The following is a 23,049-nucleotide window of genomic DNA, read 5'->3' on the forward strand; positions in this document are numbered from 1 at the left end:
GAAAGTATGAAGAAGGATATCATCAAGATTTTCCATGAAGCTGAAGATAACTATAGAGTCCAGCTTGAAAATTGTCAACTATCTCGACATTACATTGAACCTCACCAACGGAAAGTACTACCATATAGGAAACCAAATGACCACCCAGTATACGTTCATTCTAGAACAAACCATCAGCCATCAATCATCAAACATCATCCAGTGGCAATAAGTAAACGGCCTTCTGACATTTCCTAGGATGAAAGTGTGTTTAACTCCGCAGCCCCAATCTACGCAAAAGTACTCAAAAACAGCGGGTATGAAGATGGCATGGCATATGTCAATAAAAGTGTCGATAAAAGTAAAGAGGAAAATAGACGAAGAAATACCATCTGTTTAATCCACCTTATAGTAAAACCGTTACGGTAAAATCAAACATCGGTAACTAATTCCTCCACTTAATTGACAAGCACTTCCCTAGAGGTTCGAAACTGCACAAAATATTTCACAGAGGCAACGTCAAAGTGAGCTATAGCTGCATGGTGAACATAGCATCCATTGTTAAAGCGCACAAAGATAATGGAACCCAAGAAGAAAGCACTGAGCGTAGCCTGTAACTGTCGAGTTAAGGATATGTGCCCCCTTGGAGGAAAATGCCAATCCAGTAATATCGTGTACAGTGCCAATGTTAAGACCAACGATAGCAACAAGCAATACATTGGTTTAACGGATAACAGTTTCAAACCACAAACAATCCATCACCAATGAGAGATCACATCTGTACTGAGCTATCAAAACATATCTGGAACTTGGAAAGGAAAGGTCAAGAGTATACCATCATCACACGCGCACCATCCTATTCTAGTGTTTCAAAGCGATGTGACCTCTGTCTGGCAGAAAAGCTATGCATCATCTACGCTGACAAATCCAATTTATTAAACAAACGATCTGAATTAATATATATATATATATATATATATATATATATATATATATATATATATATATATATATATATATATATATATATATATATTAATTCAGATCGTTTGTTTAATAAATTGGATTTGTATATATATATAATATATATATAATATATTTATATATATATTATATATATATTATATATATATATATATATATATATATATATATATATATATATATATATATATATATATATATATATATATATATATATATATATATATTACAGCTCAGATATTTAGTTCATATGGATAATATGTGAGGCTAATGAGGACAATCTTCCACATGTCCTACAAAAGTATTGAAATATATGTAAATACATTCAACAGAGAATAGAAGTCATGATAAAACAACCAGAACATTGAAAGTTTACATGACTGCAGAAGAGAACTGTACATCACATCACATCACATCACATCACATCACATCACATCACGATTACGTACGAAGTGATCACCAAATGTTTTGTAATAGATCATGGCAAATAAAATATTTTGGGCAGATATTTTGTTGGGAGTTTACGGTAGGAAATTTAATCGATCAAAATACATGAACAACTATTTTGTGCAGTAAAGGATTTATTCTGTATGTAAAATTCAGGCATATACTGACAAGTCATCATGGGATGATGCATTGCATTACTGTCGTACCATGAATGCAGATTTGGCCAGTTTCCATAGTCAGGCAGAAGAGGAGTATGTTAGGCAACAGAGTACACTTGTACGGTAAGTAACCACCAAAGGTAACAGCTAGTCTGGGACTCTAAGCAATCTGATTAAAATCCGATGCAGTGTACACGGCGCAATTTCTGGCCGTTACTTTTACTGTCGTTTCTTCTTTTGTGAGCACCCAGAGAAATGACAGTTAACGTAACAGCCAAAAAGAAATCGCGCCGAGTACGCTGCATCGGCTTGTAATCATATTGGGACTTACAGTTAGTTAATGCATGGATTTACAATGATAATCTCATCATAGATCCATGGATTGCGCCAGTGGTAATGTTTGTTATAGGTATTTGTAAAACTATACAACAACAGTTCAATTGACATGGAATACTATGATAACTCTTTACTTGTTATGATTGTGCTCTTTCCATGTTCCCGTTTCTATAGATTTAGTTACTGAATTTCTTAGTGACCAATAAGCCCGATGGGCTGGGTGCTGTATTAACTTTCAAATCTGCTCTTTGTGTTGGTAATTTGTAACAGTATTTTCACATGTCAACAACTCTTACATATAGAATAGGTCTTATTAATCGCATGATAAAATTGTGAACTGTTCTTTTTATTATTGTTATCTCTTAGGGGAAGGACCTGGTATGGATTAAATGACAAAGTAGAAGACACGGGTAAAGAAAACCTATCTGTCTGTCTGTCTGTCTGTCTGTCTGTCTGTCTGTCTGTCTGTATGTATGTATGTATGTATGTATGTGTGTATATATGTCTGTCTGTCTGTCTGTCTGTCTGTCTGTCTGTCTGTCTGTCTGTCTGTCTGTCCAAATATAATATGTGTATTATCAATATGACAGAAACCAACCCAAGTCTTGTTCGAAGTGGAATTAACCAAAGGGCAATTATCTACCTTAATATTGACATAATTTTTCATTTGAATCTCAGAAAGCTGTGTACTTTTTTTTCAATTTCAATTTCAACTTTATATGCAAAGTATGGTATTAACTAAAGTAAGTAAACTATGTAACATAATTTTCTTTCAGTTTATGTCTGGAGCGACAACTCAAATCTCACATACGAAAATTGGAATACCAATGAACCATTCAGTGGTGGTGCTTTCCAGTGCGTTTCAGCTGAATGGGGTTCTAATGGTCGATGGGGAGTATGGGGATGTTCAGCCCAAAGTCACTGGGTTTGCAAAATATCGATAGGTAAAAAACACTGTTTTCTTTTTACTTATTCACAATACACTTGTCATGAAATCAAAGAAACTTCGAATTCGACTTTGTAGTCGCCAATGAGCTGACCCATTAACTAAGTAAGGGGTGAGATCAATATCATCTATGTAGGATAATAAACAAATTCATATTTTAGTAGTTGGTCCCAAATCACCCTCTCTTATTTTATAAGATTTCAAACGCCTAAGGCTAAAACATTAATGACAGAAAGAGTCCGTTTGAAAGATAAGAAGAAGTGTCCGTTTGTGAATTGAATGATAATCAATGACTGAACTATAGTGTTTCCAATTTGTGATTTTAGTGTCACAAAACCTTGTTTCACGCCCGCTGTGTTTTCGATTACATATTTTTGTTGTCGATCTTGGTATTATGCATTTAGTTCGTGATGGCGGGCACACTCAACCATATACAACATAATTTTCCCGAAATATATTTTGCATAATCAGATTATCATAAATGAATTACGTGCCAATGGCGTGGTGGATTGATACATCATTTTTGTACGTTCATATCTCGAGCTCTGACGTATGTGCAGCATTCCAGTCGCACGAAACACACAAACACAGCTGCCAATGCTTTGCAAATTTATGTTTGGCTGATGTCATAACAGATATGGAATTGGTCACTCCAACACCCATACCTATGTGTTACCAAGGCAACTCTGACTGGTTTGAGTATGATGGGATGTGCTACTATTTCAGCTATAAATCTGGTGAAACTGACAAAGCCTGGACAGAGTCTCGGCTCTACTGCAACTCTATGGGTGGTGAATTAGTGTCTATACACAGTGAGGATGAAAATACCTGGATTACAAACCAAGTAAGATCGTTGTATCATTCACTGTGTACCCATTTCACTTTGGAAAATTACAGATTTGACAGGACATCAGTTCACAGGCCTTATATGAAATAGTTTATTTTCAAGGGATCTGATTAATATCCCTTCACAATTACGTAGAAGATGTCAATGTTGTTAATGTGGATAAGTGGATAAGAAATCTGTACATGACTTTGAGGCCTAGATTCAGTTTGTTTGGCTGCAATTGTTTGTAGAAAGTTAAGAATGGCTCCTTTCGATAGAGGCGTGAACGGGATTGGCAGATACTTGACACGGGTACGTAAAGGGTAAAAAAAACATTGGTTTGTTTCTGATTGCATTCAATTTTAAAATAGGTGGGGTACATATATTTCAATCTCGTTATATATATATATATATATATATATATATATATATATATATATATATATATATATATATATATATATATATATATATATATATATATATATATATGTTTTAAAATAGGTGGGGTACATATATTTCAATCTCGTTATATATATATATATATATATATATATATATATATATATATATATATATATATATATATATATATATATATATATATATATATATATATATATATATATATATATATATATATATATATATATATATCAAATGCAAGTTGAGGGTCGGCATGAAAAATAGGTGGGTAATTACCAGAGAACGTTTTTTATTGGTCCTAACCGACCACCTGTAAAATCTGCCAGCGTCTTTACAAGTTTGGATTTGCGTTTGGGGGTTAAGAGTTGTCAATTGTACTCAATTACACATTCTTAGTACTTTAGTATGCATACCACATACACCTTAGGCCTAACAAAATAAAATAATGTGTGGTTCCGATTACGCTCAATTTTAGAATAAGTGGGATAGGTATATTTTTCATTTGATTTTTTGATGTGTATATAGTTCAGGTAGGTTTTCTGTTGTTTTCCATATGGTCTCTATGCTGTTAATCTCGTCCCATCAGATGTACAGTCATTACAGATTGGAAGAACAGTTTTATATTGTCTATTTAAAGTTGATGTCAGTTTTCAGATTCTCCACTATTTCTTGCGAGACTTTATTATTCCTTTCTTGAATTCACAAACCAAAAGTTTAGGGTCGGCGTGAAAAAACTAGGTGGGGTCGGGTAACCGGAACCAAACGATTTTTTGTAGGCCTAAATATAATTCGTCACATTTTTTTTCTATCTGTGCATCAGATAAGGGATGCAATTTCAAACCGTGTATATATTGGTTTGAGGGAGTATGGATGGAGTGGAATCTATGAGTGAGTATTAAACCAATTATACCATACACAAACCAAGTTATAGTGTTTGAAAAGAAAATATGGATTATACGTATACGACTCGTTGTTTTACGTCACCACATCCCGTGTCTACGGCACTGATTTTGTGGTGTTCAGCTGAAATATACTTGTGGTTTGTCACTACCTGTCTAGCGATTACTAACGACAACGACCTAAGTGGACCCATGCCTTCTTTGGTTGAGGGACAAAAACACTACGTACTAATCAGATATTATTCCCCAATAAATTTGTTTGTTCAGCAAAGGAAAATTAGAGTGCCTTAAGGTGCCTTGTTGCTACGAGTCGCTAGGCATTGTGAGAAACCCTTGTAAAGGTGGAAGAAAATCACTGCAAAAACCACGCCCTTATTTCCGAAATCCGTAAGGTTTACCTTCAAGGACACCTAATCCATACACTGCATGTACACTATTTGCCCTAATGTTTGAATAACATTGTTTAACATAGCAAGTACCCCTTTTTTACGAAAAAAGCACAAGCTTTTCAGTGAAATTTCGAACAAACATGCGTACGCGGTTCGTTACACATACCCCGACCAGTGAATTGCTATTCTATTTTTTTTAACACTGCTAGTTGGTATCACGATTATTGTTTGGACTGTTCTAGGTGGTCCGATGGCTCTGTTTTTGGATATGATAATTGGAATACAAATGAACCAAATGATCATAATGGGGAAGAAGAATGTGTTAATACCTACAGAGACTCAGGTATAAAACTAACAAACCAGAGTAGCTACAGATTTTCAATTCAGCAATTCAGCATGGTGTATTCTACATCTCGCAGAAGGTTTCTTTAATTACAAATGACATAAAACAAAATACAGACACGTGCATTGATAGAGTTTAAAATGATACAATTTATCTCACTGTGAACACAAAATCAACATTACTGTGGGATGCGACAATGAAGACTCAAACACAAAACATATTGAGATAAAATGCAACTTTCATGTACGTGTGCGTTGTCAGTGCCTGTATTATAGTTATGGTTTCTTATACAACATACCCAGACGTCTGACGAGGACCAAACGAGTGATGGCTTATACTGACATGATGTATTTCTTTTAATCGACCTTCAATAACAGGACGCTGGAACGATCTAAACTGTGGTGACAGACATCCTTTTATTTGTAAGAAATTCAACCATACCACAGAACCAATCACCTACCCACAAACAACACCAATGCCAGGACCATGTCCTACAGGATGGAAGGAATTTAATGATAGATGTTATAGCTTTCATGGTATTGACAATGTTAATAATCAATCAGATTGGCAATCGGCAAGAGATGTCTGCAGAGGTCTAGGTGGTGATTTAGTGACTGTTCATCATGAGTCACTCCAGTGTAAGTTTGTTCATAACTAAAGCTAATACACTTTTTTTTTTAAAATGATATGAAGTAAGGGTGCGTTCGTAGATAAGTATTTTAGGCATATGCAATTAATTGAAAGATGAAATATTTGTAGAAATTGTAATAACGACAACGTCTTAAACTAAAACTCTGTGAATTACAGTTCAACACTGGTTTGAACAAAATTGTTATATTGATAGATAGATTCATCGAAAACAATTTGCATCAAAGTTGATTTCACATTTATGTTTCTCCTCCAGTAAGTTATATAATAACATTTGATATATTTGTTAGTTTTTGTTTCAAGTATTCAAATCCATGATAACTTCCAAGCACATTGCCATTATAATGCGATCAACAAGTTAAAGAAATCAGTCACAGCTGACACGCTGGTCTAACTTCTATAACGTGCTTTGTTGTTGTTGTTGTTGTTGTCGTTATTGTTCATTTTTGAACAGCATTTATAACGATGCAGTTGTTGGAGTCAGATACGGATGTCTGGATTGGTCTGAGTGACCTAAGTCACCAGAATGTGTATAAATGGACAGAAGGATCACCATCAGATTATAGAAATTGGGCTGTTGGTAGACCCGGATTCCATACTCAAGGAGTAAGTCTCCATTTTCTCTTGAATAAATGAACATTTTCAACAAATGATGAAGAGATACAACTATAACTTAAAAGGCCACACGCTGAGTTTATCGTTTCTGGACTTCAGTTTTGTTGCATATTTAAAAAGGTACTCGCAGTATTCTGCCAATTGAAGAATCACTTGAAATTCACAGAAATTAAAACCTGAAATTAAGATATAATTTGTAAAAGATCCAATGACGTAATACTGTACGTACAAAAATGTCGAGAAAAATTCCCACAATGCAGTTTGATTAATAAAATATATCTGAATCTCTATTCATACGTCCTATCTTTGAAGTCGACTTAGATACTTAAATTTGCAGTTTCAAACTGTCGACTGAAAAAAAACTTTTGTATAGATATACCCTCCTTTACTGTTCTGGAACTCTGGCTAAAATAATGTAAGTACCCAATCAGAGGCGATTTGAAACATCACCTGATACATGATACAGCATTGTATGTCCCTTCGGGTTTGTTTGTTTTTTCGGTTTTGTTGTTGTTGTTGTTGTTTTTTTTTGTGTTTTTTTTTGTTTTTTGTTTTTGTTTTTTGTTTATACATTTATACATTTACTAGGACAAGTTTTAAAGTCAAAGTGCAACAGCTAATGATAAATGGATAAGTAATCTGATCTATACATTTAAATTTTCTGGTATTCTATTCATTGTTCAGCGTACCTGTGTACTAATCTCTTCGTCTTTGGATGACAAATGGGACAACGTGAATTGCGATGACTTGAAAGGATGGATATGTCAGGGAAATAAAGGTATTCTTTACTGTACAGTAAACTGTCAATAAATCACAATGTACAATGACTGATAGTTATAACAACATTCCTTTCTGAATATTAGACAGGAAAACAGAATTAAGAATTAAGGTAATTGTTCAATTGGTTTCAAACGTATACAGTTTCATGTCCAAACATGTACGTTGATATGTCTAGAGTTGTGCAATTGTATAATTCTGAACCCTGGTAATAAAGAATGTAGCTGCTCAGGGCGGTCAGCAAATAATTTCAATGAATAGACAAAGTTAGAAATTATTATTTGAAAACTTAGACTTAAAACGATCGTATCACTTTACGATAAGTTATTTTATATGTGATCTTTTATCAAATCATAGCTAGGTATATATATATATATATATATATATATATATATATATATATATATATATATATATATATATATATATATATATATATATATATATATATATATATATGGTAAATATAATACGCTGCATACCGTTGTACATACATACATACATACATACATACATACATACATACATACATACATACATACATACATACATGCATGCATGCATACATGCATACATACATACATACATACATACATACATACATACATACATACATACATACAAAGTCGATGTAGGATGTAGCCTGAATCACAATTGATTATAGTATTATTTTATTTATAGATGTTATTCCGGCTAGACCAACTGTGAGAACAACAACTCCGACACCAACAACTGAAAACCCATGCATGCCTGGTTTTACACACAACGGTGGTAATTGTTACAAAGTGTCACCTATCCATCAATCATATCAGCAAGCTAAAACTCAATGTGAAGGTGATGGAGGAAGATTGACCAGTGTGGTTGATACTTATGAGCAGGCTTACATTGATGGCTTAGTGTTTATGATAGGCTCACCACTTTGGATTGGTATGACCTATAATGAAGAGGCAAGTGTCCATCAACCACACATTTATTTGCATTCTGCTTATTTCATTTACCCAAGTGTCACAATGCTCCTTTTAGGAATCAATATAAAATATAAACCTTTCCTGGACCGATTAACCAATTACCAATGTCAGAAAATGAAAAGTAAATTTGTATCATAATTGCTTTCTAATTAATAAGTTATTAACTTTCCTAACGCGTAGTTTATGTGCAGCTGATGCCCTGGCTATGTATTATTGAACATTGTTGACTAGCAGTGGAAAGATTAATCTACTGGTACATTTACAAACAAGGTTTCTAACGAAATATCAAGGCTATTGTTTTCCTGTAGTATGTACCATGAATCATGTACATGATATTTTTTCGAAGAGTACCGGATGCTAGCATGTTTTTCTCCCACTTTAGCTGTCCGAGTATAAATGGCTTGACGGTCAACCTGTGGATTATACCAACTGGGCAGTAGATGAACCAAGTGGTGGTCCAAACGATGGTTGCGTACAGGCTACACTGAATGGATGGGATGATACTAACTGTGTTAGTACGGCTGGATCTGTCTGTAAATTCTATCAAGGTACTGTTCTCTGCATAACTGGTTTGAAATTGATGCATATATTATATGAGCATATTGGTATAGTGGAGTTGTGCCTGATGTAAACGTAAATGATAAACAATCGGAATGATAATTATGGTTTGGTTTGTTATGAATATATAATAAGATTTATCATAACACGGAAAGGTTACCGTACTGATGATATCGCTATTTGATTATAGCTCAAGTTAACTTGCTAGATTTTACATGTACATAATACCAATAAAGGATTCGCATGGAGATATGTCTACTAAAATAAGATTGGAAGGTTTTACTAATGTATGATGTATGAACAGGGTTTTTGTTCTTCAGAAAATATTACATTATGTAAGACAGTTTATGCTATAAATGATCAGTGCGCCGATTAGTGCTATGGCGAAAATTGCTTCTGGGCATTGCTTCATTAAATGCACACATGTACAAAGTATTCAAAGTAATTTTTTCACCCAAGGAATTACATTGTGTAACTATGAAATGATATGTCTATGAATGTTTTCAATCATCCAGGTATGAAGTTAATCACGTTATGAAATGACATGGTCAAGACTTATCCTTTGTACATGTATTCAACTATAGGAATTTCACAGTTTCTGTTTAATGTGTTCGTTGTTTCTTGACTGTAGGGTAACTTGAAAAAAGGTAACGTTAAATGCACAGTTCTAAAGGCAACAGGCTTAACTGTAGCAATCCTTTTTTTACAGGACCACCATCTACTACAACTGAAATGGTCAAGGGTGTGTGCCCGTCTTTAGACTGGATTCCATATGGATCGTATTGTTACAATTTTGACGGGAAAACTGCCAGCGTTGATGCAGCAGTAGCTCACTTTGAATGCACAATGCGTTTTTCTGAATTAGTCAGTATTCATAAAGCTGGTGAGAATGTATTTATCCATGGAATGATTAGTGGTGTAGGAGATATCTGGATTGGGTACCTTAAGGGGCCTGGTAAGTAGTTATAGATTTACATATATACTTAGCCTATTCAGAAGAAAAAGAATGACATACATACATACATACATACATACATACATACATACATACATACATACATACATACATACATAGACAGACCAACCGACCGAAAGGCAGACAGATGCAGACCAACATAGAACGCAGAGAGCATACAGACAGACAGTTGGCAGACAGCATACAGACAGCCTGCATGCCAGCATACAGACTGACAGACAGACAGACAGACAAACAGACAGACAGACAGACAGACAGACGGACAGACAGACATACAGACAGAAAGTCAAACATTGCCAGCATGTAGGCAGACAGACAGATAGACAGTCAGACAGACAGACAGTCAGTCAGACAGACAGACAGACAGACAGACAGACAGACAGACAGACAGACAGACAGTCAGACAGTCAGACAGACAGACAGACAGACAGACAGACAGACAGACAGACAGACAGAACGTGAACTGGTTAAAGTAAGAATTTAATGTATGATGGTAATTCAGGAAACAGTTCATTTGTTTTAATAGTAAATTATAATGCTCATGATTATGTCTTCTCCAAAAATCTTTACCTGATGATTTGCATGACAAAGACACGAAGACGAATGGCATTTGATTTCGAACATACACAAGTCCTACTATATCTATTTGGGGAGTAGATGAGAGCAAATATATTTATAAATAGGAGCTACGCGGTTTGATAATTTTTTTCTGGAATAATTCTGACTGTTTTTGTGGATATATTTTGTCAGATGGCTACAGATGGATAGATGGTTCCCCAATACAGTATACTAACTGGGATGTGGAAGCGCCATCAAACAATAAAGAATGTGTGGCTATGTCACAAATTAACGGGGCATGGTTTGACACTCACTGCTCTGACACGGGCAATCATAAAGGATATGTTTGCAAAGTGCCAAAATGTAAGTATCTCCACAACATCAAGACTCATGCATTTATCATAATTTTTTTTAAATCTACAATTATTGTGGGTCAAATACTTATCATCATGTCCTTCCTATTTTGTGAATTGAAACACAAATCATAGTTTAAAAGAATACACATTTTCAATAATTATTGTTATACTAATTCCTTCAAGAACTCATGTGTTATATAGTTATTTTGTATTATACTTACACCTGTTTTGATTGATTTCCAGTTGTACCAACAGAAGTTGCACCAATTACAACAGCAACAACAATTGAAACGAGTACAACGACAGACCATGTGCCGACCCCTGAAAATAAGATAGAAGGAAATGGTAATAAAAGATAATTAGCTCTCACCTATCTGACTTGCTATTATTTGGTTCTAGTTTAAAACTCAGGTTTTATCTTTCATCCGTTGACCAGTTTTAAGAAGAACATGACTGTATATATTACTAAACTTTACATGTTTAATTTTTCAGACGCCAGTGTTGCTGAAATTCTCCTCGTCACTGAAACTATACTTGTAATTCTTGTCGTTGTGGTCATCGTAGCAGTGTATTTCTTCCGGAAAAGACAACACAAATCTAAACAGAGCTTCAATTTGTTTCCGGCCAAGGATGACCGACCTCATCCTGACTCATCCACAGATGTTCAAATAACACCGACAAACTTACCAGTCTACACAAACCCTAGCGACATTCCCGATGAACCAATTATTGGAGGTTTTAACAATAAAATATATGATATGGCCAATCCCGTTGTAACAGAATACAAGACTAATTAAAATGAGCACTTAATTAATCAAATATGAAGTATCATGCACACGTGTTTTTCTCAGATTCTACAAATTTTCTCAAACATATTATTATGTTTTGATATCTTTGATTATCATGTACTATTTCATATTGTTTTGACAAATTTTATTATTTGGGCAGTTTGTCCACATCATTTTATTTTTTCTGCAAAAATTCCAGAAGGTATTTTCAATCCAAACACACATAGCAACAACAATATAAACAATATATTCTGAAACACATATATTCAATCTTCCAATTTTAGTGAGAAATATAATAATCATTTTCAACCATGATTTCTAAACAAACGTGTTGTCTATCACGTTTTAGACAAAGGTGTATATCACGTTTGACTGAAATGAAAAAAAAGAAGGACTCGCAATGAATATATTTCAAAATAGTAAAAACATACATGTACGCACTTCGTTTGTTCAACGCTTGTCAACAAACTTGGAATGTCTATTGTCTAAACATGACGATATGTAAATTACGTGAATGACGCTTATGTCCGTGAATTTGAAACAAAAGGGCGCCTTGAGGACGCTATCTCTGAAAATACTAAATATGTAGAGTCATGACAAACGCTTGTCAATAAAAGCATGTAAAATATTACTTGGAGGTAACACTAATGTAATTATTCATGTTTTAAGAACGATTATACATTGGACCAATAGACAGTGTTGTTGTTGTTGTTGTTGTTGTTGTTGTTGTTGTTGTTGTTGTTGTGGTGGTGGTGGTGGTGGTGGTGGTGGTGGTGGTGGTGGTGGTGGTAGTTTTTAAGATCATTTACGAATGATCTTTACAAATTGGGTCTCCATTGTTATTTTATTTTCCCAGGGCTCTTTTCATAGCTACTTATGTATAGAGATAGTTTCATTTTGATAGTTTATATATTCAGCAGAATTCCAGTCATGTCTAGACTCTATTAAATAAAGCCTTTGAGGAACTGTTTTACCATAGTATATAGAATAAACAAGATTTGCAATTTTACTGAGTTCACCATCTCCAGTCCATAGTTCACTAACATACGACGCTTGTACAAACTGGTAAATTAATCTTAATATCTGTGTATAAAAGTAGATAGCTATACTAGTTAAGCTAATTCCATATTAAAACATTGTTTATGAACAGAACTTTATTTTTAACATTGTAAAGTGTTGGATGAATTCTTGTATTGTCAGAATGTTTCATGTATATTTGCTCTTGAAATTCTATTTACAATATCACAGTGATGATCAACAAGAGCTAAACTATATAAATCCCCCCCCCCACTCAAGAATAGACTCAGTCATACATGAATGAACTCCCAATATATGCTTGTTAAACAATAAACCCGGGTATCAACCATGACAAGGGAGGATGCCTGAGCGAGCGCCCATCCCTCACTTTGAAAAAAAATGTTATAATAAAAGAGCCCAGGGCGCTAAGGTGGTTCAATACGGTACTATACTACTATGTGATACCACACTTTAAACAGTGTAGAGTATATATTGGAATATATGCATGGGTAGATCATATTAAGGTATTCGACAATATTTTAGAACTAGATGTACATTTCTTATACTATCACCTAATTGATTTCTATTTCAATTCCATTTTTGTTTGAACGATACGTGTGATATGAATGAATGAATGAATGAATGAATGAATGAATGAATGAATGAATGAATGAATGAATGAATGCATGAATGAATGAATGAATGAATGAATGAATTAAGGTAGGGAGGGAGGGAGGGAGAAAGAGGGGGGACGTGTGCAGTGAATGGGTCGGTGGGTGGATGGATGGATGGATCGATATATCCATGGAGATATATACAAGTCCATATGCATGCTGAATGGCTTACCTAGGTGTACTGCTTATGGATATAATTATAATTAAGACAGAGTACAATAACCTACAGTCTGAGACAATATAATACATCCCCATGCACCTAGTGACCTGTCATATATATATATATATATATATATATATATATATATATATATATATATATATATATATATATATATATATATATATATATATATATATATATATATATATATAACATCGTGATTCCCCGACTGACGCAATCAAAATGTTAAAGGTTCCGAACACATCTTAGTCTGCAATAGCTGTCACGTGCCTCGAATCGCAACATGCCTAACACAGTCGAATACATATCCACTAACATTCACACATTGTTTTTAAAGTCAGGGTTCACTATGTAGTAGTAAAAAAGTAATGTATAACTAGCTGAGAAAAACTTTAACCAGCTCATCAGGTCATACTCCATTGTAGTGTCGAGATACAAAGTGTACTTCGAAGGTAAACAACAGATTCAGTCAGTTCTTTCCCACCCCGTACTGCTGTTACCAATTGAGCGTTATGTTTCAGGTTGTGTTTCTCTGGACACTCTGCTTGGCAGGTAAGAATATGAAACCCAGCGCATTGGCGATATTTACAGCTATGGTCTTAATTTTACAATATCGGTAGCGGCACACGCTATTTCGGCCAAACAAAAATTCAGTTGTTTCGTCCTCATGACAAAGTCCATAATATGAATTACATACAAATGATATTCTTTAAGTACATCGTCAATCATGTTTTTTCTATATGCTACAAAAATCATGTAAAGTGTAAAGTTTCAGTGATAGCAAATACTCGCACATGGAAACGCCAAAATGATAAACCAAGCGTTTAACTAGCTGTCATCTACAAAACTGTCTACTCTACGAAGTATGTCAGATTGTATATGTAATTATGTCAACTGTTATCACTACATTTTACAGTTTGCCAACTGACTGCTGGGAAAGCTCAGAAAGAAGAGCTTGTGTGGTTAGATTCCGAAATATGTCCTGTTGGTTGGATTACTTATGAAGACAACTGTTTTAAGGTAATGGCAATTACGTAACAATTGATGCTAACAGTAATATTCAAGTTTATAACGGAGTACTCGATCAATCCAACTATATACTAGTTAGATCATTGCCCTTTGTTGTTGACGGTTGAATCAGGGCTTTAAGTTAGACAAATAGATTGGTAAAATGCAAGTCGCCTGGCCAATTTGGTGAATGAAAACCCAACTTTATGCGAAGTCTCAGTCTATACACAGAAGACATTCCTCGGGAATCTGAAATAAAATTACAATGGAATGTAAAATTTGTAAATAAAACAAAAACGAAATTCGTCTACATGGCGGTACCATATGTCGTCAAATGTAAGACGAAAAATAAAACCAGTAAAACCAAGGAGGTGGGAAAACTGTAAAAACTGGCGGTGAAAAGGACACAACATTGTACGGACACAAATCGTGACAACCAACCATTCGAGAATGGCATATATATACGTTCTAGGCATAGGCAAAGATATGCAGTTACCACACAGTCACTCGGTCTACTAAAGTCATCAATACCCCATGTATTCTTAAATAATGACACCCCTCTGAAATAGTTAAACCTTTGTTGTAGGCATATATCATGCCGTTCGAAGATAGGTCTAACTGGTACGACGCCCTAGACTACTGTCGAGAAATGGGGGCAGATCTAGCTAGTTTTCACAGCGAAGAAGAAGAATACTTTGTAATACAACAGACAGGCCAAAGGTAGGCGTGATACTCTTAGTTCAGTTATTGAGCACACAAGTTTTAACTCTCCTTATTAGCTAAACATCACATAATTGCATCACGCTGTAAGTTTTGTCAATGAATAGTCCTCATGAGCAACAGAAAAGTTTGCAGTCTGATTTATTTGCGTTTGTAACGTGCTAAATTGTTAGCGTTACTCATTTGTAACTTTTTCTGTCTGTCTGTCTGTCTGTCTGTCTGTCTGTCTGTCTGTCTGTCTATCTGTCTTTCTGTCTGTCTGTCTGTCTGACCGTCCGTCCGTTTGTCTGTCGCTGTTTATTTATTGTTTACGTACAGCTATGTCTCTACCTCATACATGGATTAGTGGGAGGGAGGGACGGACAAGATAAATGGATGGATGGATTGGAGGATAGCTGGAAACATTAGTTGATGTCTAAATAGACTGAGTGAGTGAGTGATTGAGTGAGTGAGTGAGTGAGTGAGTGAGTGAGTGAGTGAGTGAGTGACAAAGTGGGTGTGGGGTGGGTGGGTGAATGAGTGAGTGAGTGGGTGGCATGGGTGGGTGAGTGAGTGAGTGAGTGAGTGAGTGAGTGAGTGAGTGAGGGACTGAAAGACTACTAGTTTGTTGGATCTATAGAAGTCAATATGACAGTCGGATGCGCTTCTATGATAATATGAATGTATATATAAGGACAGAAAGATTCACAGACATACAGACAGATACATACACAGACAGACATTTGGATAACTAAAAGAGTGATAAAAAATGGCTGGACAGAGACAAATATTCATACTTATAGAATAAACATACTATAAATCATGATTGTGAAGAAAATATTTCAATTTTTGTATTTTACTTATACAGCCAATCAGTGTGGCTTGGAATGAATGATATCGAAGAAGATGGCGGTAAGTGCCTGCATAAATTAATTATATATGTAATATATGCATATGGTAAAAATGGACAAAATGGAATTACACCAATCATTAAAGCATTGGATCGTGTTGTCACAATTATTGCATTTCAATTTCATTTTGATATATGTACACTAAAAACCTCAAAAACAGACATTTCTTGAAACTATTGTCTCCACGTGTAGACGGAATTTTAACTTATGCCTTTGAAATATTTGAACAGAATGAATGTCATGATTAGGAGAAATGACATTGAGTGATAGCCACTTTTTAGGACACGATTCTGATGAAGGTCACTGTTTACGCTGGGCTTAATTTCCACCTAGCCTTTCCCTTGTAATTAATGAAAGTTCCGTTACTTAAAATAATTTATAAAAATTACTCATCTGAGTTTTAGTTTATATTTATTGGTTCAATGTGACTTCTATCAAACATGTTTAATCATTGAAAATAAACGCTATTTTAATATATGTTGTAGTCATTGTTAATTACACTTCTTAGGCACCCATATCTTCAGCAGTACATTGTAATCTACGCAGTGACTGCTATCTGATTGTCACTGCCTAAATTAAATACAGTTCGATGCCACAGATCATGACCTGCATTTCACGTCACGTCACGTCACGTCACGTCACGTCACACTAAAGCTATGTAGCCTTTATATCACCTCGTCATCAATTCAAAATACTAGTATCGTGCATACTCGCAAGTAGTCTGGTTCCTATGCACCTCCACTTGGTTAAAGACTATATCTCACAAGTTAAAATAGATGTTGTTGTTTTGTCCTGCTGATGGTGCTCTCTCCGGAAAGTGCTGTAAAGAGATGTGTACCCCCCCCCCCCTGGTGGTACGACCGTGGTGGTAACTTATCGTGATGAATACCCATTCTTTCTTTTATTTCATTGTTTATTCATTTTTGCTTTTTATAAGTATATGTATGGAGTGATGGCTCAAACGTGACGTACGTAAACTGGGCTGTGGGTGAACCGTATTCGGGGGACCTTTACCAGTGTGTAAGTTCCGATTGGCACCCCACGTTTACGTCAGGATGGGGAGTCTGGTCGTGTCAGAATAGTTATTCTTGGGTCTGCAAAATACCTGCAGGTAAGCGTAAGTTCTTTACGTATTCGTGATTGCATTTATTATATATATATATGTTTTGTCATGCACAGAAAATAACGAAAAAAAGAATCTACATCCTCACAAGGTATATACACATCCTTCTGTTTTTTGGTTTTACGCATCTGTACTGTACTTAAGTCGTGGAATTTTATTGGCGTAACAATTAAATTTACTTCAAATTCAAGAAGGGGTCCAATGAACATATTTGTCCTACGATTTTAATAAAATGTTGTGCCATAGACGTTATAGCTCAACTGTACAGGTTATGTCTCTTTTAAAAAGTATTCGACACATACATACATACATACATACATACATACATACATACATACATACATACATACATACATACATACATAGACAGAGAGACAGAGAGACATACGCAAACTTCCTCAACTGTCTCTTTTGTTGTAATCGTTCTTAATGTGTCATTACCTAAGTAAGTAAGTAAAGAATAAAGTGATGTAGTGGCATTGGGTGTATTATCTTACTAGGTCAACAGTTAATTACGTCATCCCCACCGACACCTCCTGTTTATTGTTACGATGGCAACACTGATTGGTTGGGCTACAACGGGATGTGCTATTTTTTCAGCTTCAACGTTTTTGGTACACCCATACAAAGCTGGACAGAGTCAAGGTCTTACTGTAATGCCATGGGTGGGGAACTCGTCTCGATACACAGTCAAGATGAAAATACTTGGATAACACAACAAGTAAGCAATCTTGTAAAATAGCACTATGTTTTGTCGAAGATTATGACATAGACAGTGTTGATGACAGATCGGACATAGTACATAATCCCAATTAGCATAATCCGATATATAGATATAAAAATTTTCACCCAACCCAGGACTGTTCAAATGTGAACAATACTGGAGAGACCCCCTTCCCCCAACTAGGATTATCAAATACACTTAATTTGCACTTTGTGGATAAATTGATGAGTTGTCTCTTTTTTGAACTTTGAGGATGTCTTGAAAAATATAGTATAGTATCGTATTGTATCGATCCGTATCGTATTTTGCACCAAGATCGCATTGTATTGTATTTTACTGTATTGTATTGTATTGTATTGTATTGTATTGTATTGTATTGTATTGTATTGTATTGCATTGTATCGTATCAATAACATAATCGTGTCTGAAAATTCTCGCAGTATGACATGCTCGATACCAGATGATGGATGTGTTAGTCATACATTATCATGTTTATCATTTCATTCATTAGTTAAGTGGTTGATTGGGGAATTATTATCATTATATCGTTGAATAACTATTCTGCAAAATTAATTAATGAAATAAACTATACTAGTATAATTGATACGTCGAGAAGTAATGTTACTCACTGGTTGCTTGATTTGTCTTTTAAAATGATGACATTCACGTCTATCCTACTCATACACGTGTTTGACATGTGTTGTAGATATAGTAATCAGGTTTAATTTGTACTCAATAGATTAGCAGTTCTAATGATAACCATATGTGGATTGGTTTAAGAGAATACGGCTGGAATGGTATCTATGAGTAAGTAATTTGGCAGATCCCAAAGAAAATATTTATTCAGCAGATTAGTCTACGTAGAATTTTCGATAAGAATTATTTATATTTTAAAATGTTTATAAATTATTATCCGCCTGAATGGAAGACCTGGCAAGCATTGCCCCCACAGCCTGCTGACTTTGAAATGTAAAGTCAGTAGATTTGGCCACACTTCACTATATGCAACCACTGTGAGCTAATATCAGCATAAAATTAACACATCTTGTGTGGTGTCTCAGGTTTTTTGTGCAACGGTCATACTTTCTAAGAGCATTATTTGGCAATCACAACCTATTAATTTGGACCAGTCAACAGAATAAAGGCACCATATTATGTAATCAATATAATTTAAGAGTCATGTGACATATTCAACCAGTCATCTTTTGCGCATATCATGTACATAAGCTTATGGTATTACTGAGTTTTACTTACTGAATTGGCAGGTTGTGAACGTGAACTCTTGCTAGGTCAACCAACAAGTCTTATATGAAGGCTACGCTTGGTCTTACAAAAGTTTTAAAGGCTTTCACAGGTTGTAGCATTTTATATATTATATTATGAGGTATTGCCTTTTTTGCTTTGCTTTTGGATTTTTTCATATCGTAAATTCTGCTATTCATCTTTTGAAAATACTTTGATTTTTCAGGAAAACACCCGCCCAATCTGATAATCTATTTTCCTTGGTTTGAAAAGCTGAACTTTGCAATTAAGTCAATGAAAAATTTGTACATTTCCAGGTGGTCTGATACCACTCCATTGGTTTATCAAAATTGGGAAGCAGGTGAACCAAACGATTATAATGGTGAAGAAGAGTGTGTCAATATTTATGCTCATTTAGGTAATTGGGGATTGTCACTTCTAACTAGCCGAAGAGGGGCTATTATTGCGTGTGTGTGTGGGGGGGGGGGATTTTATTTTACACGAGCCCCTACGGATTGTTATTCTTCCAAGCAAGAATGTTTTGTATCAAATTTAGAAGATTCAAAGTTATATTATATTCATCGACAGATCAGCACAATTTATATAGTTGGTGTCATATAAAACAAATTTAGATGTACCCATGCAATTGGATTCAAGAACTGAAATGTCGGCCTGAAATACTTGGTATGGGTTTGATATACTCAATTACAGAAGAACTTAAACCTGAACACAATAGGCTTTAGGGAGTACATCAAATAATTTCGGGAAATGTTATGCAATCATCTGCATTGCATTATCACCGACTCTATATATAACATTAGCCCTCCTATTTGCTTTGGTATTAATGCCTTTAGATGGCACGTGGAATGACGTGAACTGTGGCGACAGACATCCTTTCATTTGTAAGAAATTGAACGACACAACCAATCCAATCACGTATCCACAAACAACTCCAATACCGGGACCATGTCCTGGAAATTGGAAAGAGTTTGATGGGAAATGTTACAAGGGGTTTGGTATTGGCGAGGTTGATGATCGCTTAGACTGGCATGGAGCTAGGAATGTCTGCAGGAGTCTTGGAGGCGATTTGGTTACGATTCACAGTCTTGGATTGCAAAGTAAGTTGCTGTTTATATCAAAGTATCTATAATAACACTTGAAGAACCTCTCATTTTTTGGTCTAAGAGATCGCCATTTTCATCATGTTATTATCAATTTCGTCTTGTTGTCACCAGCTATCAAGGCTGTCCAAACGTAGATTGCATCTTTGACAAATGAAGGATTCCGACTACCATATTTATCCTCTTAATAGCATGTCTTAGTCGAAATAATATCATTTCTAGAGAAGGGTACATTACGGCCAGATTGAAACACCTTAATACGTCGATAGATACATCTAAGCTTCGTATATTAGATACGAAGTCATAGATAGATAACGAATTATTAGAGCAAAATGCATACACTCAGTAGGGATACACTCCCTAGAAACTCATCTACACTAATAACAGATCTAGACCATAAAAGACTGACGTCATTTTGACATCACAAGTTCTGAACTGAAAGAAAAGATTTGTTTTAAACCCAAAGACCAAGTTTTACAGGAACTACGAAATGTCAGCCATATTACTATATGTATGACACACTCTATATGTCATGGTTGATTATCTACATTTCTACATACCGTAATTTTGATGAATATCTATTTGATTTCACTTGTTCTTGTTCCACTTTTTTTCAGCGTTCATAATAACATATCTGAGATATACACAGATCAGTCTCTGGATTGGTTTAAATGATGTAGGTCAGTTGAATAAATACCGCTGGACAGATGGTAGTCCGGTAGACCACATGAACTGGGCTCCGGGTAACCCTGAAACTCATTATAACGTAGGTTACAATTTATTACATACTTCCATATACGATGCCGCCAAAAGTCTTCTATATTTCGGCATCCTAACAGGATGGAAATCATATTTACAAAAATGTGTATACAATCCATAGCATATATTCACGACAATGTATATGTGAAAAAAACATTACGGTCCAAGTCTGAGAACTTGTGCGTTTGGACCAGGTGGGATAGACGCCTCACTCTAGGCAAATAATAATCCTGTCCCTAGGCCTTGTGCACACGTCCACATTCGGGCGGTGAAAAAATTTTTGACAGATAACTTGGAATAACAAAAAGATGGATATAATCTTATGAGATGAATGTTTCGAAAGATGTTACAATAGTTACACTGTTTGTTGAGTGTGTTATAGCGGCAAATACAGGGAATGTAAATCATGTTTAACTTTGACAATATTCCTGATGACAGGAAAGAAACACCTTAGAAAGCTAATTTTCGAGATTTCGTAATTTATAGCATGCGATGCCTTGTGTTATATTCTTGTGCGTTATAGTGCGTTTGTCAGTTTATCACTTAAATTATATAATTATGCATTATCCATAATTGATGAATATAAGAAGGACATCAGTACACACTGTTACATAGTCTACTATTAGGCACGATGCTGAGTATGGGATTTTGGTTTAATGCAATATCTTTGATTGATTGATTGAATGATTGATTGATTGACTGCTCGATTGTGACACAATCATTGCTCTCTCTCTCTCTCTCTCTCTCTCTCTCTCTCTCTCTCTCTCTCTCTCTCTCTCTCTCTCTCTCTCTCTCTCTCTCTCTCTCTCTCTCTCTCTCTCTCATATCTGACTGTATAAAGCCAACATGTGTTGAAACCAGTAACATTGAATCACGTGTTGGTACATGGAAAGAAAACAAATGTGCAGATTTGAAGGGGTGGATTTGTCAGGGAGGCAAAGGCAAGTTCATTCAATAGCTAAGGCTTTGCAAGCTACATAACATACTAAATGTAAAATATTCAAGTTAATTGAAGTATTTCATTGACACTATGTTACCTGAATATATATCATATGAATATATAATAATTATGCATGGAAACAAGCCAAGTATACAATGTATTGCCAACTACATAATTATTTTATTCTCAGTTTTGCAATTAGTGGACATGCTATGTACCAACAAGTCGCCTTGCAATCCTAGACCAACCAACACAGTTGTCTGAGTGTTAATGAAGCACATTATCTGTGTTTACCATGCCACCTTTTATCATGATTAGTCTGTTCTGTCCTGTTCCAGATGTCGATCCATCTGCCACTGCTCCTGTTCCCACCGAAGGTCACTGTTCACCCGGTTATACCCAATACCACGAAGCCTGCTATAAAGCATCATCTGTAGGTCAAACATTCGACGAAGCTCTGAGTCAGTGTGTGAGTGAGGGTGCCAGCTTAGCCTCAATTCTGGATGCATATGAGCAAGCGTACATTGATATGTTAGTGTATACAGCAGGGATGCCGCTGTGGATCGGAATGACGTTTGATGAGGAGGTCAGTGTTTCGTAAAAGGGAGACAAGTGAACTCGGTAATTCTTGACTGAAATGACGATGACCGTTGAAACATTTCGTTATAAG

The 23,049-nt window shown here is 35.3% G+C and overlaps 1 protein-coding gene across 1 annotated transcript in view; it reads left to right on the plus strand.

The window, feature by feature from the left end:
• LOC144447104 (lymphocyte antigen 75-like) overlaps positions 1–23,049 on the plus strand; it is a 43,983-nt gene that overhangs the window by 147 nt on the left and 20,787 nt on the right. Inside the window, exons 1-25 of the mRNA XM_078137010.1 lie at positions 1–147; positions 1,567–1,691; positions 2,271–2,314; positions 2,681–2,848; positions 3,486–3,694; positions 4,628–4,632; positions 5,633–5,733; positions 6,111–6,371; positions 6,836–6,987; positions 7,681–7,774; positions 8,455–8,720; positions 9,124–9,289; positions 10,009–10,254; positions 11,026–11,196; positions 11,433–11,534; positions 11,682–11,924; positions 14,769–14,872; positions 15,447–15,580; positions 16,428–16,471; positions 17,408–17,490; positions 19,057–19,124; positions 19,877–19,977; positions 20,414–20,677; positions 21,298–21,423; positions 22,718–22,965. The exon at positions 1–147 is cut by the window's left edge and continues 147 nt beyond it. Coding sequence (XP_077993136.1) covers positions 1–147; positions 1,567–1,691; positions 2,271–2,314; positions 2,681–2,848; positions 3,486–3,694; positions 4,628–4,632; positions 5,633–5,733; positions 6,111–6,371; positions 6,836–6,987; positions 7,681–7,774; positions 8,455–8,720; positions 9,124–9,289; positions 10,009–10,254; positions 11,026–11,196; positions 11,433–11,534; positions 11,682–11,924; positions 14,769–14,872; positions 15,447–15,580; positions 16,428–16,471; positions 17,408–17,490; positions 19,057–19,124; positions 19,877–19,977; positions 20,414–20,677; positions 21,298–21,423; positions 22,718–22,965 — 3,672 coding nt within the window. The remainder of the gene's footprint in view (positions 148–1,566; positions 1,692–2,270; positions 2,315–2,680; positions 2,849–3,485; positions 3,695–4,627; positions 4,633–5,632; positions 5,734–6,110; positions 6,372–6,835; positions 6,988–7,680; positions 7,775–8,454; positions 8,721–9,123; positions 9,290–10,008; positions 10,255–11,025; positions 11,197–11,432; positions 11,535–11,681; positions 11,925–14,768; positions 14,873–15,446; positions 15,581–16,427; positions 16,472–17,407; positions 17,491–19,056; positions 19,125–19,876; positions 19,978–20,413; positions 20,678–21,297; positions 21,424–22,717; positions 22,966–23,049) is intronic.

The sequence above is a fragment of the Glandiceps talaboti genome, chromosome 16 (genome assembly GCF_964340395.1).
Source record: "Glandiceps talaboti chromosome 16, keGlaTala1.1, whole genome shotgun sequence".
Taxonomy (NCBI): Eukaryota; Metazoa; Hemichordata; class Enteropneusta; family Spengelidae; genus Glandiceps; species Glandiceps talaboti.